This window comes from Diceros bicornis, chromosome 31 (assembly GCF_020826845.1).
Source record: "Diceros bicornis minor isolate mBicDic1 chromosome 31, mDicBic1.mat.cur, whole genome shotgun sequence".
In the NCBI taxonomy this organism is placed as follows: Eukaryota; Metazoa; Chordata; class Mammalia; order Perissodactyla; family Rhinocerotidae; genus Diceros; species Diceros bicornis.
This window is the reverse complement of record NC_080770.1, coordinates 7933249-7951247: the sequence shown is the minus strand read 5'-3', so window position 1 is coordinate 7951247 and position 17999 is coordinate 7933249. Positions and strand designations below refer to the sequence as shown.

General features: G+C 51.8%; 1 protein-coding gene across 1 annotated transcript; it reads left to right on the top strand.

Moving 5' to 3' along the window:
• The first annotated feature begins 32 nt into the window (after positions 1 to 32).
• Positions 33 to 16590, top strand: LOC131395502 (solute carrier family 22 member 20). Its single transcript, XM_058527363.1, has 10 exons — positions 33 to 407; positions 481 to 584; positions 2076 to 2230; positions 4769 to 4937; positions 5530 to 5653; positions 6537 to 6652; positions 10989 to 11203; positions 12884 to 12992; positions 13155 to 13358; positions 16432 to 16590. Exons 1-10 carry the CDS (start codon positions 33 to 35, stop codon positions 16526 to 16528), a joined length of 1668 nt encoding a protein of 555 aa, XP_058383346.1. The 3' UTR covers positions 16529 to 16590.
• Positions 16591 to 17999: the final 1409 nt, after the last annotated feature.

Here is a 17999-nt window from a genome sequence, read left to right as displayed (position 1 = left end):
GGCAGGCTGGGCCTCGGGTCAGGCCCGTGGCCATGGCCTTCACAGACCTGCTGGATGCGCTGGGCGGCGTGGGTCGCTTCCAGCTCGTCTACACGGCCCTGCTGCTGCTGCCCTGCAGCCTGCTGGCCTGCCACAACTTCCTGCAGAACTTCACGGCCGCCGTGCCCCCCCACCACTGCCGAGGCCCCGCCAACCACGCTGCGGCCACCACCAACGCCTCGAGGGCCTGGCTGAGGGCCACCGTGCCCCTGGACCAGCTTGGGGCCCCCGAGCCATGCCGGCGCTTCACGGAGCCTCAGTGGGCCCTCCTGAGCCCCAACACCTCCAGCCAGGGGGCGGCCACCGAGGGCTGCAAGGACGGCTGGGTCTACGACCGCAGCGTTTTCCCGTCCACCATCGTGATGGAGGTCAGAGGGGGCCGGGGCAGCGTGGGGGCTGCTGTCTGAGGCCGAGGCTGGAGCGCCCCTCTCTCCCCCGCAGTGGGACCTGGTGTGTGAGGCCCGCACCCTCCGTGACCTGGCCCAGTCCGTCTACATGGCCGGGGTGCTGGTGGGCGCTGCGGTGTTTGGCAGCGTTGCAGACAGGTGAGCCTTTGGGGACGAGGGCTCTTTATTAATTTTCTTTATTAAAGTTTATTCAGGTACTTTCAACCAGATAATCCCTATAATACATAATACATGGTTAAAATTCCAGAAGGTACAAGAGAGTATGCAGGAAGCGTCCCTTTCCCACTCCCACCCCTGCCCCGCAGTAATTGCTAGAGGGCAGCCCACTTTCTCTGCATCTCACCAGGGATGTTTTATGATCTTATGCAATCCAAGCAAACGTGTACATATGCTCTGTCCCCCCGTTTTTATACAAATGCTGGCATGCTCCACATGTACTTCTGTATCTGGCTTTTTCTTCACTTGAAGACCTCTGAATATTCCTTCAGAAGGAGCTTTCCTATTCTCCCCACTGTCCTGTATGAATGAGCCAGAATTAACGATGATCGACCCCACTGAGGGACTGGGCCCCTCTAGAGAGACAACCGGGAAACACGACATGGCTCGTGGCTCTGACAGAGATGGGAGTAGAGTAGGAGACTCCTCTGTCCTCTTTCCCCTTCCTTCCCGGCTCTTCCTCCCCTTCTCTGTCTCCCTCTCCTCTCCCCTCCCCGCTGTTGCCAGTTCAGGTTCTGCAGGACCATCTCGGACTCCAGACCCCACACCCTGGAGTGTAGACTGCTCCCTGGGCTGCACGCTTCGGGCACCTTATGGCTGACCCGGTCACAGCCCTCTCGCACCGTGTCATGACACATCCTGGTCTTTCTTCGTTTGAGCTTGTTTCTTATCCATAGTGTCTTCCATGTCACCAGCCCCCAGCTCAGGCCTGTCATTTAGAGGTAATCAATGAACATTTGTGTAACAGAATGAATGAGTGAATGAATGAATGAATGAATGAGTGCTGCCCTCCTGGCTAAGCTGGGGCTCCGACCCTGGACCCTCACTTACAAATGGGGCAGTGCCAAGGCCAGAGTGGAATAAATCTGCTACCCTGGCCTTAGACTCCTCTGAGGCATGACAAGCCCTCTTCCCACCCTGACCTCCCCACCGTGAGCAGTTCCATGACGACTTGACCCCGGAGTCCTGCTCCCCTCAGCCGAGGCCCCGCCAAGTGCTCACTCCCTGTGAGTTCTGGTTTGAGGCCTCCCTCCAGCCAGAAAGCCACTCAGGGGACCCCATCTCCACCTACTGCACCTGTCTCTGGGCCTTTGCAGAATCCCTGCCTTTCCCCGACCCTGGAAGATTGGGCTTGGTAGGGGGCCAGAAATACTCCTTGAGTGAAGGAACGAAGGAGGGAATATATCTCTTCATCTCCAGTTTTCTTCCACACCACGCTTCTCCCTCCATGACCAACCTCTGCCACCAGTGCCTGGTCCCAGGGATGTCCTGTTATGGAGGAGCGGCTATGGGGCAGTGGGAGGTGGGGTGGGGAGGAGGAGAGCAGCTTCTTCTCGCCCTCCCTGACAACTCCCACGGGAGATGATGCTGGCGCCTCCGGAACCCTAAACCGGTGCCCATGGCCCGGCTCAGGCTGGGCCGCAAGGTCCCCCTGGTCTGGTCCTACCTGCAGCTGGCAGTTTCGGGGTCCGCCACGGCATACTTCGGCTCCTTTGGTGCCTACTGCGTCTTCCGGTTCCTGATAGGCATGACCTTCTCTGGCATCATCCTCAACTCCCTCTCTCTGGGTGAGTCCAGCCAAGGAGGGGCCTGGGGGGGAGGGGGCTCGTGGAACAGGGGGACGGCAGCCCCATCATTGGATGTCTTTCCCGTTTCGTTGTGTTGGGATTCTCGTCCAGTGACCTGGACTCATAACCTCCCAGGGTTCTTGGGAGACCCAGGCTTTCAGCAGTGGCCCTGCCAGCAGTGAGCCGCGGACTCTGGGTTGCAACTCCCCCATCTGTGAGCTGAGAGGGTTGCGTTTACTTACTGTGTGACTTAGTCAACAGTAACCACTTACTCAGCACCAACTGTGTGCCAGGCTCAGTGTGGGGACGCAGAAGTGAGTGAGACACAGCGGTCCCCAGAGCTGCAGGCAGCCCTGAGATTACGTGGCTCCAAAAAGGGCGAGGTTCACCCGGGCTGCAAAGGTGGCGACACCGTAGCACCATGGTGGAGACCTGCCTTCCTGGATGCCATGTGGGAATGTCCCCACCCCAAAGTGAGCGAGTCAGTCCTCACTCCAGTCTGGTTCCAGGCAGCGCTGGGGTGGCTCTGGCAGAGAGCACTGTGGGGCAGTAGGAAGCCCATCTGGAGACAGGCCTGCCCCTTGCTGCACTTCCCTCTAATCACTCAGCTTGCCAGGCCTCACGGAGGATCTGAGGGATTTGGAAACTGCTGCCAAAGCGGACTGGGTCTTTCCCATCTCGAGGTGGGCGTCCAGCCACGCCTCGTGGAATCTGAAGGCAGAAACAGATGTCCAAGGTCCATCTCATTCCAGAATCGCCTCTATAGCACACACACCCTCTATACACACATATTCACCTCAACACACACACACACACACCCCTACGTGTACATACACACCCTATAGACACACACACACACACACACACACACACACACACACACACACACACTACTCCGTGCCAGATGTGGTTCTAAACACTGGAGATGCAGCCATGAACAAAACAGACACTGCTCCTGTGGGTCTGTGTTCTGGACACATAAGTGAATTACATAGTATATTAAAGGGTGCTAAGTGCTACAGAGACAAACTAAAGCCTGGAAAGGGACCGAGAACAGTGGGGTGGAGGGAGAGGCTGCAGGTTTTCTTGGTGTGGTCAGGGAAAGGCCTCACTGAGAGGGGGTCACTCTGGCAAAGCTTGGAGGAGGTGAGGGAGGGCGCCCTGGCTCTCTGGGGGAAGAACATTCCAGCAAAGGCCCTGAGTAGGGAGTGTGCCTAGTGGGCCCAAGAGGAGGGAGTCCTTGTGGCTGGAGCAGAGCTGGGGGATGGGGGACAGAGGAGGTTGAGGAGACCCTTAGAGCTTGTGGCCATTTAAGGACTTGACTCTTCGTGAGACGGGAGCCCCTGGAGGGCCCTGAGCTGAGGAGAGGCCTGACTTGATCTGACTCAGTGTTTGCCGGGATCCCTCTGGAAGCTAGTTCTGAGGCTCCCGCGGTCACTCCGCCAGAGGCGAGGCTGGCTTCGGCCAGGGTGTAGTGGCAGAGGAGGCAGGGAGGGCTCTGCTCAATTCTGCAGGTAGAAGCCACAGGATTTGCTGATGGACTGGACACGTGAGCTGGCTGCTCATTGGAAAGAAGCGTCCTCATCAATTTATGTGGTTGTCTTGTTAGAGTGTGCGTGATTTATTTAACCAGTCCCCCGTGGATGGACAGTTAGATTGTTTCCAAGTTTTGCCATGAAAAATCATGAAATTAAGAGTCATTGACAGTTAGATTGTTTCCAAGTTTTGCCATGAAAAATCATGAAATTAAGAGTCATTGTATTTCCTTTTCTACCAACTGTTCACTTCCTTTGCCCGTTTTTCCTTTGGCTTGTTGGTTGTTTTCCTATTGATTTGTAAGAACTCTTCCCATATTAGAGAAATTCGCCCTTTATCTGTTACTTAAGCAGCAAATTTTTTTTTTTGCAGTTTTTTTTTTTTGGCTGACATGACTTTGCTTATGGTGTTTTCGGGTTTTTTTTGTGCAGACACTTTTTATTTTTATAAAGTCAAGTTGGTTGATCTTTCCTTTCATTGCTTCTGGGTTTTGTGCCATTCTTGGAAAAGCCTTTCTTAACTCTAAGATTGAAACAAAAGTCTACCACGATTTCTTCTCATATTTTTACGGTTTTATTGGTTATATTTAGTTCTTTGGTCCGCTTGGAATTTACCTGGGTGTAAGGAGAGAGGCTGGCATGCCTTTGCCTGTGTCTCAGTGGATCTCTGGAAAGATTTCAAGTGGGATGGGCCGGCCCCGTGGCTTAGCGGTTAAGTGCACGCGCTCCGCTGCTGGCGGCCCAGGGTCGGATCCCGGGTGCGCACCGACGCACTGCTTCTCCCGCCATGCTGAGGCCGCGTCCCACATACAGCAACTAGAAGGATGTGCAGCTATGACATACAACTATCTACTGGGGCTTTGGGGGAAAAAATAAATAAATAAAATTAAAAAAAAAAAAAGATTTCAAGTGGGCACATAGTCATTTAAAGGGTGGGGGAGGGGGAAGTAAACAACCACGTGGGTGTTGGGTCCCATGGAGCCTGTTGTGGTTTTCTCTGCAGTCGTGGAGTGGATGCCCACCCGGGGCCGGACGGTGGCGGGGGTCTTGCTGGGGTACTCCTTCACCCTGGGTCAGCTCATCCTGGCTGGAGTGGCATACCTGATCCGCCCCTGGCGGTGGCTGCAGTTTGCCGTGTCTGTTCCTTTCCTCATCTTTTTCCTGTATTCTTGGTATGTCCTGAGCAAAGGGGGCAGGGGAGGGGGCACCTGTGTGGTGGAGCCTCACCTGTTCCTGTGAGAGGCTTGGGGTGTGCAGTGGCTGGGACCTTCTGGACGTGGTGGGGACACGAAGGAGGGCAGGTGCTCAGAGGACCATGGGCTCACGAGTCCTGCACATGGCTGTCGGGACACTCCAGTAAATTCCCTTACTGTGAGGCTCGAGAACATAGTGAGTGCTTTGCCTTCATCAACTCCTTTGTGCCTCAGGACAACCCCGTGGCATTTTATAGGCAGGAAACTGAGGCACAGCCCAGGGAGGGTCCATGACTTATTCAAGGCCACCCACTGGGATCAGAACCAGACTCAAAATTGGATCTGTTGAAATCCGAAGTCCCATGTGGTCTCTAAGTAGCCTAGTGATTCCCTGAATGATGTGCTACAAAAAAGGGAAGCTGGCGTGTCCCCCAGTCTTCCTGATTCTGCAGACAGCAAGGCATTTCCCCTTTTCTTCGTTCTAGAACACAAACGAAGGCATACTTGGGTTTGGGAATGGACTGAGCTCCAATCAGCCCTGGGTCATCCTTTGTCCTTCTCTTGGTCCCAGGTGGCTGCCAGAGTCATCGCGATGGCTCCTCCTTCATGGCAAGTCCCAGCTCGCTGTGCAGAACCTGCGGAAGGTGGCTGCCATGAACGGGAGAAAGGAGGAAGGGGAAAGGCTGACCAAGGAGGTAGGGGGGATGGGTGGAGGGAAGTTTTCAGTCTTGCTAGTGGCCTCAAGATGTGCTGGGGTTTAGTAACTTCCCAGGACTCACCTGCCAACTGGGTGAAGACGCTGGGAATAAACAGTGGGAAGAGTTCCTGTGTGGCACGTTTAACCACTGAATGGCTGTGCAATCTGGAATAAATAATTTAACTGCTTTGTTCATCAGTTTACCCATCTGTGCAATGGGGAAATAACCCACGCCCATTGACATCCAGCCAAAATTTAAATAAAATGATAAAATAAAATAAAAATTATAAAATGAAACTATCAAAGAATCAATAATAAAAGTACTATTTGTTACAAATACTATTTATGATAACAGAGTTACCACTTATTATATATAAGAACCATTTATTGAGCCCCACACCAGGCACTGTGCTAAGGGCTTTATGTGCACAATCTCATTTTAATGCCTCCCTTTTGCCGATGAGGAAACTGAAGTTTGGATTACCAAGTTACTCAACACTTGTGGTCCAGAAGGGGACAGACAGGGAAACAATAACTTAGGTAATCTGCCGAAGAACACACAGTGGGAAGTGGCAGAACCACTCCGAACCCCTGCTCTTAATCATCGGCTGAGACGATCTCAGTCTACACCAGGAGTGGGGCGTGAGGGTCCCGCTGGAACCCCAGGTGGCTATTCAGCCTAATCAGCAGGCAGGGGCTCATGTTGGAGCCTCTGCTTCATCCCAAAGCCCTGGAGACAGCTCGTGGAGGGCCATCAGTCCCAGGATGAGGAGGAGACTAGGGCCAGCCATCTTGCTGGAGACCTCGACCATGGCCCTCCTCTCCACGGATAAAGGGATACCCAGCAGGGTATCCTCCCCTGACACGCTTTCCTTGCCCAGGTGGTGAGGTCCTACATCCAGAGTGAGTTTACAAGTGTCCGCGCCTCCAACTCGGTCTTGGACCTCTTCCGAACCCCGGCCATCCGCAAGGTCACTTGCTGTCTCATGGTGGTCTGGTAGGTGAGGGGCTCACGCCCAAGTCTTTGACCCAAGGCAAGGAGACACCTTTTGTCCCCACTGACAGACTCTTAAATGCGCTTAATGCAACGAGCAAGTGAGCCTTGTGAATTCTGTCCTGCCCCATACACTTTCTCCAGTGTCCTCTGGGCGTCCTGGGCCCTCTGGCCCTCTGTTGGATGCTGGGATGTGGCCATGGATGAGACATCCATGCTGACCTAGGGACCCCACATCTGGGCAGTGGGTCTCACCTGGGTGGGGGCACCTATAGGAATCACTCAGGCAGCTTTTCCAAAATGCACCTTGTCTCATCCTGATATGCCCTTGGGGCTTTCCAGGGGATTCTAGGAAGTGTTCCATTGTGGAAAAACACTTGTGGGTCCAGAAGGGGACAGACAGGGAAACAATAATTTCCATGAGGTATGACAAGTGTCACAATAGCCTTTCTCCTTGTTGGGGTTAATGAGGGCTTCACACAGGAGATGGAATTTAAGTGAGTTTTCTTTTAATTATTTTATTGAGGTCATATTGGTTTATAACATTATGTAATTTCAGGTGTACATTATTACATATCAGTCTCTGTATAGACTGCATCTTGCTCACCTCCAATAGTCTAGTTTTTATCCGTTGCCATACTTGAGTGGGTTTTAAAAGATGGTTAGTAGAGTTTGCCAGATGAGCAGGCTGGAATTCCTAACAGGGACATAGACAGGCATGAAGATGGGAAATGAATAAAAATACAAAGGCAACCTCTATCCATTAGCACATACTGGAAGCTGGCAAATCCTAAGGTAAAGGGCTGATTAAAAAAAAAAAAAAAAGACCATTTCGCTTGACAGGATGCCCTGGACATTTGGATAATAGAGATTGGCATTTATGAGGCAGGGAACGCAGGCTCTGCATGACCTGTTCTCTGGAGCAGACCCAGCACCCTCTTTAGTGGTAACCAGCTGGGCTCTCGTGGACCAGACTACCTGGGTGACCTACAGCAAGTCAGCGAGCCTCACCACGTGTCTCCTACTCATACACCTGCTCCTAAGGTCCTTCTGAGGACTAAAAGTTAAGACATGTCACCCTGCACCTGGCCCGGGAAAGCGCTTGGGGAAAGAGTCTGTTCTCTGATTTGAGTTTGAGTCTGTGTCCCCTGTGCACTGGAAACGTGCGATCATCCCTCACTCTGGGCCTTCAGGGGGCTTCTGCTCCAACAGTGTTGCCTGCCAGGCAGTTTAGGCCCTGGGCAGCTGGAGAGCCTCCTCAGAAGCCCCTGGTGTCCCCTTGGAGTCACTACCCTCCCCTAAGGTAATCGCTACCCTTATTCTAATGCCTTAGATTACTTTAGCTTATTTTTCTAACTTTATATAAATTAATCACAGTGTGTACTCTTTTGTAACTAGTTTCTCTTGTTCAATGTTACGTTTGTGAGATGCATCCATGTTGTAGTATATAATTTAGTTTATTCTTGTTGAATTGCATCCCACTGTATGAATATACTACTTGTGGTACAGAATAATGGTCCCCCAAAGATGTCCTAATCTAACTTTTGAACTTTTCTGTGAATATAAATTTGTTCCAAAATAAAAAATATGTATATATATCTCTAGTCAATGAGTAGTATTGATCCCTGTCCTAACCCCAGGAACTTGTGACTATGTTACCTTACCTGCTGTGAGATCATAGAAAGTATAGATATTGGTTTCTACCCCAGTTCCTGGCACAGAGCTCCTAGAACTCCCATAATTTCTAAGTGATAAGAGCACTGGGAGGCAAGTAAGAATTTTGTCTTTGTTTTGGGAGCCTCGTCTTCCTGCTGACATCACAGCTCCGTGTGGCCCGGACACGATTTTTCTAGGTTTCATCTTTGATGAGGCAGGACATGGTGGTCCCAGGAGCCACGAGGAGAAACATATCATTTTGGATTATTGCAGACTCTGCTGGGTTAACATAACCGAGTAGGGATGGGGCCTTTCTCTTCCTGACCCTTGGACAGGCATCCTTACCTAGAGATGAAAGTAGGGCACAGAGCAAAAAGGAAATGTTTTTGGATTGAGGTGGAGAGACGTAGTAAGCTGCTAATCAGGCCATGATCCCTTCTGGAAATAACAGAAGCCTTTCTGAAATGCCGAGATGCAGGGGCGTGGCTGTGCTGCGGCTCCCTTGGCAGAGGGGGGAGATGAGGGGGAGGAGGGGCCGTGAGAGTCCCGGGCTTTTCCTCGTGAGCTCTCCATCCTCATCCGAGCCCCTTCTCCGCTGCCCTTGGGATCCAGGTCGCTCCACATCCTGCCAAAACTATGCCAAATTGTTGAGAAAGAAGATCAGAGGCTCGGGAGGGTTCAAGAGGAAGGGAGTCGCCGTGTGCATTCAGGAAACATCAAGGCAGGGAAACAGTAAGGATATTTTTGTTGCATTTTTAATGATGTGACAAAGGTTTTTCAGTGGTGGGGAGAAGAACAGGGATTTGCTTCCAGGAACGGCTGTCTCCACACCAGAGTGGAAGCCCGAGAGGCAGGGGCCTTGTGCATTTCGTTCACCGTTGTAGAGCATGTCCATGGTGTGAGGAGACAAATCAAAGAGCAGATGAACTCGGGAAGGAAAGAAAGGCAGGAACATCTGCAGCTGAGAGAAGGAGGGGGAAGAAGACAGAGAAATACCAGAGAGGACACGGAGGGACAAGAGGAAACTCGGGAAGGGAGCAGTCAGCGGAGGACGAGGGTAGGGAGAGGAGGAGGTCGAACGGTGGTCCGTACAGCGCCCATCTTGTCCAGGCTGGCTGAGGGGACGGATGAAGCAGAATTGGTCTTTCCAAGGTCAAATTATCCGCTCTCAAGCATAACAACTCCAGACCAAACGAAGCCCACCTCCCCCGGCCTTCCCTGCGGCATTAAGGGCCACAAGATGTTTTACTTGGTTTTGTTTGTTTTCCAGAGTGTTCAAAATAATATGTTGGAGGCCTGGCCTCTGATCTCCACCTGGGAGAAGAAGTGGAGAAATCAGACTCGGATTTTCCCTTGCCTCCCTCAGACCTGGGCCAACAAGAATTACTGTCACCTTTTCCAGAAATTTCTTCTCTTTTTCTCCATCTCCAGTGACTCACATAGCTGGGGGATAGTTGGGAGGGATGCGAGGAATTTCTCAGTAAGTGGTTTGGAGGCAGCAGCTGGGTCCTCCTAGAGAGAGCCCACTGCCAAATTCTATTTTTCCGCCTCCCCTCCCCGTATGTTCCTGGGCCTGTGCCAGCATGTGGTCTGCAGAGAAACAAAGCCTGGCCCACCCACAGGGTGCATGAGGGCCAATCCCAAGTCCTCTTCCTCGGGGACCTTTTTTTATTTCATTTTTATTGTTATTAATTGTGGTAAAATACATATAACATAAAATTTACCGTCTTAACCATTTGTAACTGTGCAGTTCAGTACTGTAGTGTTAAGTACATTCACACTGTTGTGCAATCAATCACCAGGACTCTTTTCATCTTACAAAATGGAAACTCTGTCCCCATTCAACAACAACTCCCCATTCCCTCTCCCCAGCCCCTGACAACCACCATTCTACTACTCTACAATAGAGTCCCCCTACTCTAGGGACCTCCTATAAGTGGAATCGTACAGTATTTATCTTTTTATGAAAGGCTTATTTCACTTAGTGTAATGTCCTCAAGGTTCATCCATGTTGTAGCATGGTCAGAATTTCTTCCTTTTTAAGGCTGAGTAATATTCCATTGTATGGATAGACCACAGGTTGTTCATCCATTCATCCATCGATGGACACTTGGGTTGCTTCCACCTTTTGGCTATTGTGAATAATGCTGCTATGAACATGGATGTACACATCTCTTTGAGACACTGCCTCGGGGTCCTCTGAAATTTCTGAGCAGACCCCAAGTGTGGGAACCCCAGACCCTTGTGGTCAGTTTGACCGTAAACCCTCTTGGCAGACACAGCTGTCCTCAGGTGCAGATTTCTTAGTAAACGTTGGGAGGCGCAGTGAGGGGCCTGTGGAGCCTTCGCCTCATTGAAAGGCTCCTGTTTTCTCCCGCTAACTCTTAGACGTGATGCTCAGATCAGCCACTGGAGGAGGAGGGGCTGGGGAGGTGCTGACAAGGAAAAGTGCTCACACTCTGGAGCCCGAGGACTGGACTCAGGGAAGGGACGTGGAGGGAGGGGCCTGGGCTCCAAGGCCAAAGTCAGAGACTTAGGAGACCGGGAGGGGTGTCGTGCAAGTCAGGGGATATTAACTCCCCGAGGAGAAGAGTCCTGTGTCATTTATCCTTGTGTGCCTCCCCGCCCTGGTCTGGAACAGTGGACCCGGGGTGAAACAGGCCCATTCTGCCGCCTCTCCCAGGTTCTCCAACTCCATGGCTTACTACGGCCTGGCCATGGACCTGCAGAAGTTTGGGCTCAGCGTGTACCTGGTGCAGGTCCTGTTCGGGGTCATAGACATCCCGGCCATGCTGGTGGCCACCACCACCATGATTTACGTGGGCCGCCGGGCCACAGTGGCCTCCTTCCTCATCCTGGCTGGGCTCATGGTGATCGCGAACATGTTTGTGCCGGAAGGTGAGCCATCCGCCTCTGCAGTGACCGCCTGGGAGCCCCTGGGGTCTGGGGTCTGGGGGGAAACAAGTACAACAAGAGAACAAGGCTGAGGATCTGGAAAGAAAGTGACTGTCGATTAGTAGAGTTTTTATTAAGCACTAGTGCCCAGTATCAGCGTCACAGTGGAGAATCTACGAAGGACACGGGTCTTTGCCCTCAAAGCATTTACTGTCTTGTCAGAGAGATTATTAGACTGACGCGTAAAAACAGCTGGAGGGCCAACGGGCTGACTGCTGTGTGTCCACCTGGGGCCTGCCAGGCAGTATCTCAAGGGTTGAGAAGTCAGGGTGTGAACCTCTGCTGGTCCTGGAGCAGTGGTTTGCAAACCTGGCAGTAACTGTCACCACCTGGAGACCTTTGAGACCTCCCAACGCCTGGGGGATCCAGGCCAGTGCACTTAGTCTCAAGGAGTGGGACCAACCCTCAGTATTTAAAAAACTGCCCGGTGATTCCAGCAAGAAGCCAGGGTTGAGTGTCAGAGTCCTAGAGCGTGTGCTAAGCCGAGGGCCCAGCTGAGACCCCAGCTCTGCCCCCACAGCCTCGGGCACGCTGTCTGAACTCTCTGTGCTTCAGTCCTCCCCTGTAAGATGGGTAGATTATCACTATTGATATGTTGACGTATTTCCTTCTGATCCTTTTTCCCATTTATAGATTTTGCATTTGACATAATTAAGATATATTTTATATGTGTATATATATAATACTATAAATAAGATTATATATGTGTATGTGTGTGTATATATATATATAAAACGTATCCTTTTTCACTATATGTTGTAACATAAACATGCTTTTCTATGTTAGTACAAATGTTTCATGACCCTAATTTTTTTATTACTATATAATATTTCATCTAGATTGGTGTTATTCAGGTCTGGCTGCACACTGGACTCTCCTGGGGACCTTTAAAAAAATACCCAAACTTGAGCCCGTCCCCAAGAGGCTTTGCTCTAGTGGAGACGGGGTAGGGCCCAAGTGTGGGTGTTTTATAAAATCTCCTCTCCTGATTCCATGTGCCACCGGAGCTGCCACCAGATCCAGAGGACAGGCCATCCGTAGTTTCCTTGACCTTTGCCCCCACGTTCGACACGCACATTGGAGTTTTGTTATTTAGGACCATGCTGAGCGTATTCACAGTGATGGTAACAGCTAACATTTAGTGAGCTCTGAGCACTTTGCCAACCTTATGACGAGCCTGGGAAGCAGTGCTGGTATTTTCCTCATTTTACAGATAAGGATAGAGAGGCTCAGAGAGGTTAAGTAACAGTAACCGAGGTCACCCAGCTGGGTCAGAGCTGGGATTTGAACCCAGGCCTAACTCCGAATCTTGTCTGCCTCCCCAGCTGGACTTGATGACAGATGGAAATCAGGGAGGAAGGAGGCAGAGGTCAGAGAAGGGCACCATGGGGGCTTCTGGGTCCCAGCTGGGAACAGCGAGGTGGTGGAAATCTGGATTCTCCCCCACCATGACTCTGCCTCCTTCCTCCCCCTTAGGGCTCTAAGCCTCCCCCCTGCCTCCTCCCCCGCCCCTGTCCCCTCCTGAGTCCCTGCCACTGCCACCACTACCCCCCTCTGCCTCCCTGCCCCCCGTTCTGGCTCTGAGCTCTCCACCCCCCACAGCTCTGCCTCCCCCGTCCCCAGATATGCAGACCCTGCGCACGGCCCAGGCGGCGCTGGGCAAAGGCTGCCTGGCCAGCTCCTTCATCTGCGTGTACCTGTTCACAGGAGAGCTGTACCCCACGGAGATCAGGTGGGTGCATGGGGGGAGGCAGAGGGGCGCCTGCCCCAGACCGGGAGGCCCTGGGGCTCCAGGCTGACACCTGCTCTCCCCGCTCACACCCAGGCCCTAGCACTCTCTGCCCTCTGGGGGGTCCAGGCCACAGCTGCTGACCTGTCCCCACTCCTCGGACAGGCAGAAGGGGATGGGCTTCACCTCGGTCAACGCCCGCCTCGGGGGCCTGGCAGCTCCCCTGGTCACCATGCTCGGGGAGTTCAGCACGGTCCTGCCGCCCGTGGGCTTCGGGGCCGCCTCCATCCTGGCTGGGCTGGCCGTCTGCTTCCTGGCTGAGACCCGCAACGTGCCCCTGGTGGAGACCATCGAGGCAATGGAGAGGAGGTGAGGGGCCTCCAGGCACAGCAGGGTGGGGGGTGGCCAAACAGGCTGTGGGTTCCTGTGAAACAACTTCGGGGCAAAGAGTATCCTCCAGCTGCTGCTAAAACATCCTAGCTGGACCAGTGAGAACTGTGCAGAAAGACCAGCCATGCTTACCCGCCTCCATCCACAGAGGCTTAGCTTTCCAAAGGACAGACCCAACAACGAAGGGTGAAATAGAAACAAGAATAAACTGTAGACTGGGAAAAATAGGAACATGAGTTGAAGTGAATCTTGGCAGAGCAGTGGGATGATGGTTTGGGGGAGGAGAGGTGCCGGATTTGAAGCAAAGACAGCCCCCTGTGGCTGCTGCCTATGGCTTTGCCTTTGGCTCAGAGCTTCCCGGCTACAGAAAGGGAGACCCCGTGAATGACTTTTGTTTATTGTCAGAGAGGAAAAGGAATACAGTGCCTTGGGGAAAATGAAGCTTTTCTTAGCAATTAGCACTAGAAGAAATTTCTCTCGTCAGTCTCTTTAGAGCGGTCACTGAGTAAGGTGATAGCAATGTCCTTGACAATGTTCCTAAAACAAGTGCCAGAGGGGACTTGGGATGGCTTCTTGAAGCATTCCTCAGCAACAGTGGGTTCAGTGAAGACCCTGAGTTTTGGGGTGCAGGCGCAGGGAAGGTAACAGAGCTCAAGTCTGTAGCGCTCTCTGAGAGTCCAGCTCGATCCCACAGCTGAACCCATCTATGTCCAGAGGCCTATGTGGGTTGACTGTGATTGCAACCCTTAAAAATACGCCCCCCATGAACATCCCATGTCTCACCTGAACCGTGGACAAAGGCTCGACTCATAGATCAAGGGTATAGCCCTTGGCAAGTCCTGTTCGTTCCGCCTCCAAAACGTGTTTTGGATCTGTCCATCTCTGTCCATCCTGTGGCCATCCCTGTCCTCCTAGCCACTGTCATCTCTTGTCATTTTTTTCCTGGATGCTTTAAATTTTTTAAATTATCTCCAAATTATCTATATTGAGCAGATTATCTTGGGTCATCAGGGGGAAGAGGCACGCAATGAAAAAATTATAGGAGTCCAATTAAGTCATTTCCCAGACACAGGGCAGCCTTTCTTCAGGCCTGGAAACTAGGGGAGGGATCTGGGGAGATGCTGATGCTCCCTAAAGTCTGCCAAGATGGCAGAAAGATCCAGAAGAGAGGCAAATTGGCCTGGAGAAAGGTCAAGGCTCCAACCAGTAACCTTCCATGGAGCTCCTCCCACTGAGAGGGGGGACATGGAAAGGCGAGGATAGGGGGATAGGTTTTCAACCTTTCAGTGGTCCAGCTTTCCACCAAGGCCAAAGCCCAGGTCCTTGGTCAGCTGGGACCTCCTGCCACCCTCCCACCCATGGTGAGCACCAGTTGCACAGCTGACCCAGCATGTTTTTAATGTTAACTTTATTATATTTCAGACATTAAAAAATAAGATCATGGATTTCAGGTCACACAACTGGCTGGCTTTAGTCATCTTTGCTCATTTGATGAGTTTAAAAAGTAGCGTTGAGCAAGCCTAACTAGTGCAGCCATTGAATCTGGAGAATATCTGCTTCTGGAATTTTGGAATCATCTTTGAAAGGGATGGGGAATCTATTAAGTGAAACTGGGGAGAAACAAGCCAGCGAGGGAGGCTCCCGCTTGTCCGCCCCCACCCACAGGCACACAACACGTAAAACCAAGAAGCTGAATGAACACAAGGGATAGAGTCAGAAAGACCGGGAGGCTTAAAGCGCAGAAAAGAGAGATGTAGGCCAGTAGAACAAGAAGAAAGAAATGTTTCTTTTTTTTTTCTTTTTGGCGAGGAAGATTGGCTCTGAGCTAACATCCGTTGCCAATCATCCTCTATTTTGTATGTGGGACGCTGCCACAGCATGGCTTGATGAGTGGTGTGTAGGTCCGAGCCCGGGATCCAAACCCACAAACCCTGGGCCACTGAAGCGGAGTGCGTGAACTTAACCACTACGTCTCTGAGCCAGCCCCAAGAAATATTTCTTTATGATTATGTTAGGAAATAATCACCCCCACAAAAAATGGCTTAAACCATTGAACTAAAAGATTAGAAATAGAAGAGTTAAAAGGTAAGGATGAAAACACTAATAAAATGTTTTGAACATTGAAAAAGTTCTAAAAATGGAACCAGCTAAAGTAGACAGGAGAGATTGGCAAGATATGTAAATGATTAAAACAGGAAAATATGAAAACTAAGACTGTTAGGTAGGAGAACAAATAATTCTCAGCCTGTGCGCTACGATAAAATAAACTAGAAGAGACTGAAGATGAGTCATTTCAAAGACGAGAGGGTTTGGGGCCAGCCCCATGGCCTAGTGGTTAAGTTCAGCGTGCTCCGTTTTGGCGGCCCAGGTTTGGTTCCCAGGCACAGACTTACACCACTCATTGGCAGCCATGCTGTGGCAGCAACCCCCATACAAAATAGAAGAAGATGGGCACAGATGTTAGCTCAGGGCGAATCTAGAGGGTTAAAAGAGAAAAAGGCTAAATTGGATTTGGTGAAAGGGCAGAAAGCCTAGGGGGCAGCCTTCGGGCTCTGTGGGAGGCTATTCCAAGTGACTTGCCTGACTCTGGCCCTCCCTGCCTCCCGGGGCTGGCTCTACCTGAGGCAGGGGGAGAAGGACAGTGCCCAGTCCCCAGGGCCTCTGCTGATGCCCTGGTCTGCAGGCAAGCCAGACCCCACTGGGTGACCTTGGGTGTGTGTCTGGCCTCAGGGCCTCATTGGAAAACTCTTCGACCCTGAAGCCTTTCCAAGTCTAGCTCTTAAACCAAGCCAGCCTCTGCCAGCTGTGAGACCTCAGGAATGGGGCAAGGAGGGAGTGGAAGGGACAGCAGGAGGGCACCCGCTGAGTATCCCATGAGAACTAGAGGAAGAGCCGCTGCGGCTTCTGCCTTCCTTGGGGGCTTTGAGACAGTGGAGACACACACCTTGCGCGTGGCACAAACACCCTTGAACACCACGCACACACCACCTGCCCCTCCACCTCCCTTCTACATTCCCATGTCATTTTTCCAATTGTCTTTTCCTTTCGATAGAGTCAAAGAAGGCCTTTCCAAGAAGGATGCAGAAGAGAAGAGTGAAGAAATCTCTCTTCAGCAGCTGGGAGCTTCTCCCCTCAAAGAAACCATCTAAGCAGTGGAGAGCCTTGTGCTTGCCTGCGGCGCCTCGGCTGGGGTCCAGACAGCCCCGGGGTTTTCTCCCCACACTGACGGGGGCGAGGTTGGCCAAGGACCATTGGTTCTGCAAGCCCATGCCGAAGAGCCGCCCACGAACCAGGGCGGAGGCTGCTGGAAGGAAACTGACCAGCAGCAGCCAGTTGACATTACAAATGAATAGAAAGTCAGGAGATACAGCGCCCAGGGACCAAAGGGGGGACTCTTCCTTTCCCATCCTCTAATCTGTCCCTTAATACCTCTCTGTTCGTTCCTGTTCCACCTGAAAACGCTGTCTTTGCAGAGTTAGGGTGACATTTCTGCCCCTGTTGGCCCTGGAACAGCCCCGCCCCACGTGTCCTTGAGGAACCTTCCAAAACTCAGTGTGCTCCACTCATTTGACAGTTACTCCTCCCTGCCTTATCTGATTAAAGCTCTCTTCACCTGTGTGTGTGACTTACCTCTTCCACTGACAAACGCCTCCACGGCAGAGCCTTCTTGCCCCTCGAAGTGGGCCTGGAAGATGGTACATGCTCCATAAATAGTTGGTGAATAAATGACGAAGCCAGACTCAGACAATGGATAGAGACCTCTACCCGTTATTTGCATTCCTGGCAATATCGCTTTGCAGAAATGGGATGTGGTTCGGTTCCCCAGAAGTCATCCAGAGGGGTGAATCCCTGGAGTGGAGCAGCGTGCCTGACCTCGTGGACACGTGCCTGCATCCCTCACCTTGACCTTCTCCAGAATTCAGATTAGATTCATGAGGGATTCAAATCCTGCCACTGGACGCCCTTGGGCAAGTTTCCTTGTCTAATCCTTTCCTCCTGGAGTTGCCAGAGAATCAAAGGAGAGCCATGCTCAGTCCCCTCAGCCCAAAGAAAAGCACAACCTAGGAAAGAGGTAGGAATACCACAGGTTGGGCAGGAACCACTGCAACCTGCCCTTTCGCCAAGGTCGGTCTCTCAGCAGCGTAGCCCTTGGACCAGAGCTTGAATCAGACTCCTCCCAAAGGCTGTCCCACGGCCCTGGCCTTGATGCCCTGAATCTTCAGTCCCTCCCTTGGATTTAAACTCTCATTCAATGATGGTCTCCGTGAGCTTTCTTATTTGAGATGTTCTCATCCCACAGCCCTCAGCAGAGCAGTAAATTTGACAGGCAGAGGGCTGCCATGCCGGTCACACTTTAAGATTCACCTTGGGAGTCACCTTCTCCAGGCAGCACTCCCTGACCTCCCCTGCCTGCTCCTGGGCTCACATGATGCCCTCTACATGTTCTCCCCACTGGGTTGTAACGGATCCTTGTATATGCTGGTCTCTCCTGGGGGCTCCTTGAAGGCAAGGTTAGGTCATCTTTGCCTGGTACCATGGCCCACACATAGCAAGAGCGCAGGTCACATTGCTGGAACCAATGAAATAGTCACAAGGATAAAAAAAGAAAAAGTGACCTGT

Bases quoted from the DNA above. Each gene is read 5' to 3' on its own strand.
- LOC131395502 (XM_058527363.1), top strand. From the start codon at position 33: ATGGCCTTCACAGACCTGCTGGATGCGCTGGGCGGCGTGGGTCGCTTC. The intron at 6,653-10,988 runs GTAGGTGAGGGG...CGCCTCTCCCAG, and splicing joins TGCTGTCTCATGGTGGTCTG to GTTCTCCAACTCCATGGCTT. The intron at 13,359-16,431 runs GTGAGGGGCCTC...TCCTTTCGATAG, and splicing joins ATCGAGGCAATGGAGAGGAG to AGTCAAAGAAGGCCTTTCCA.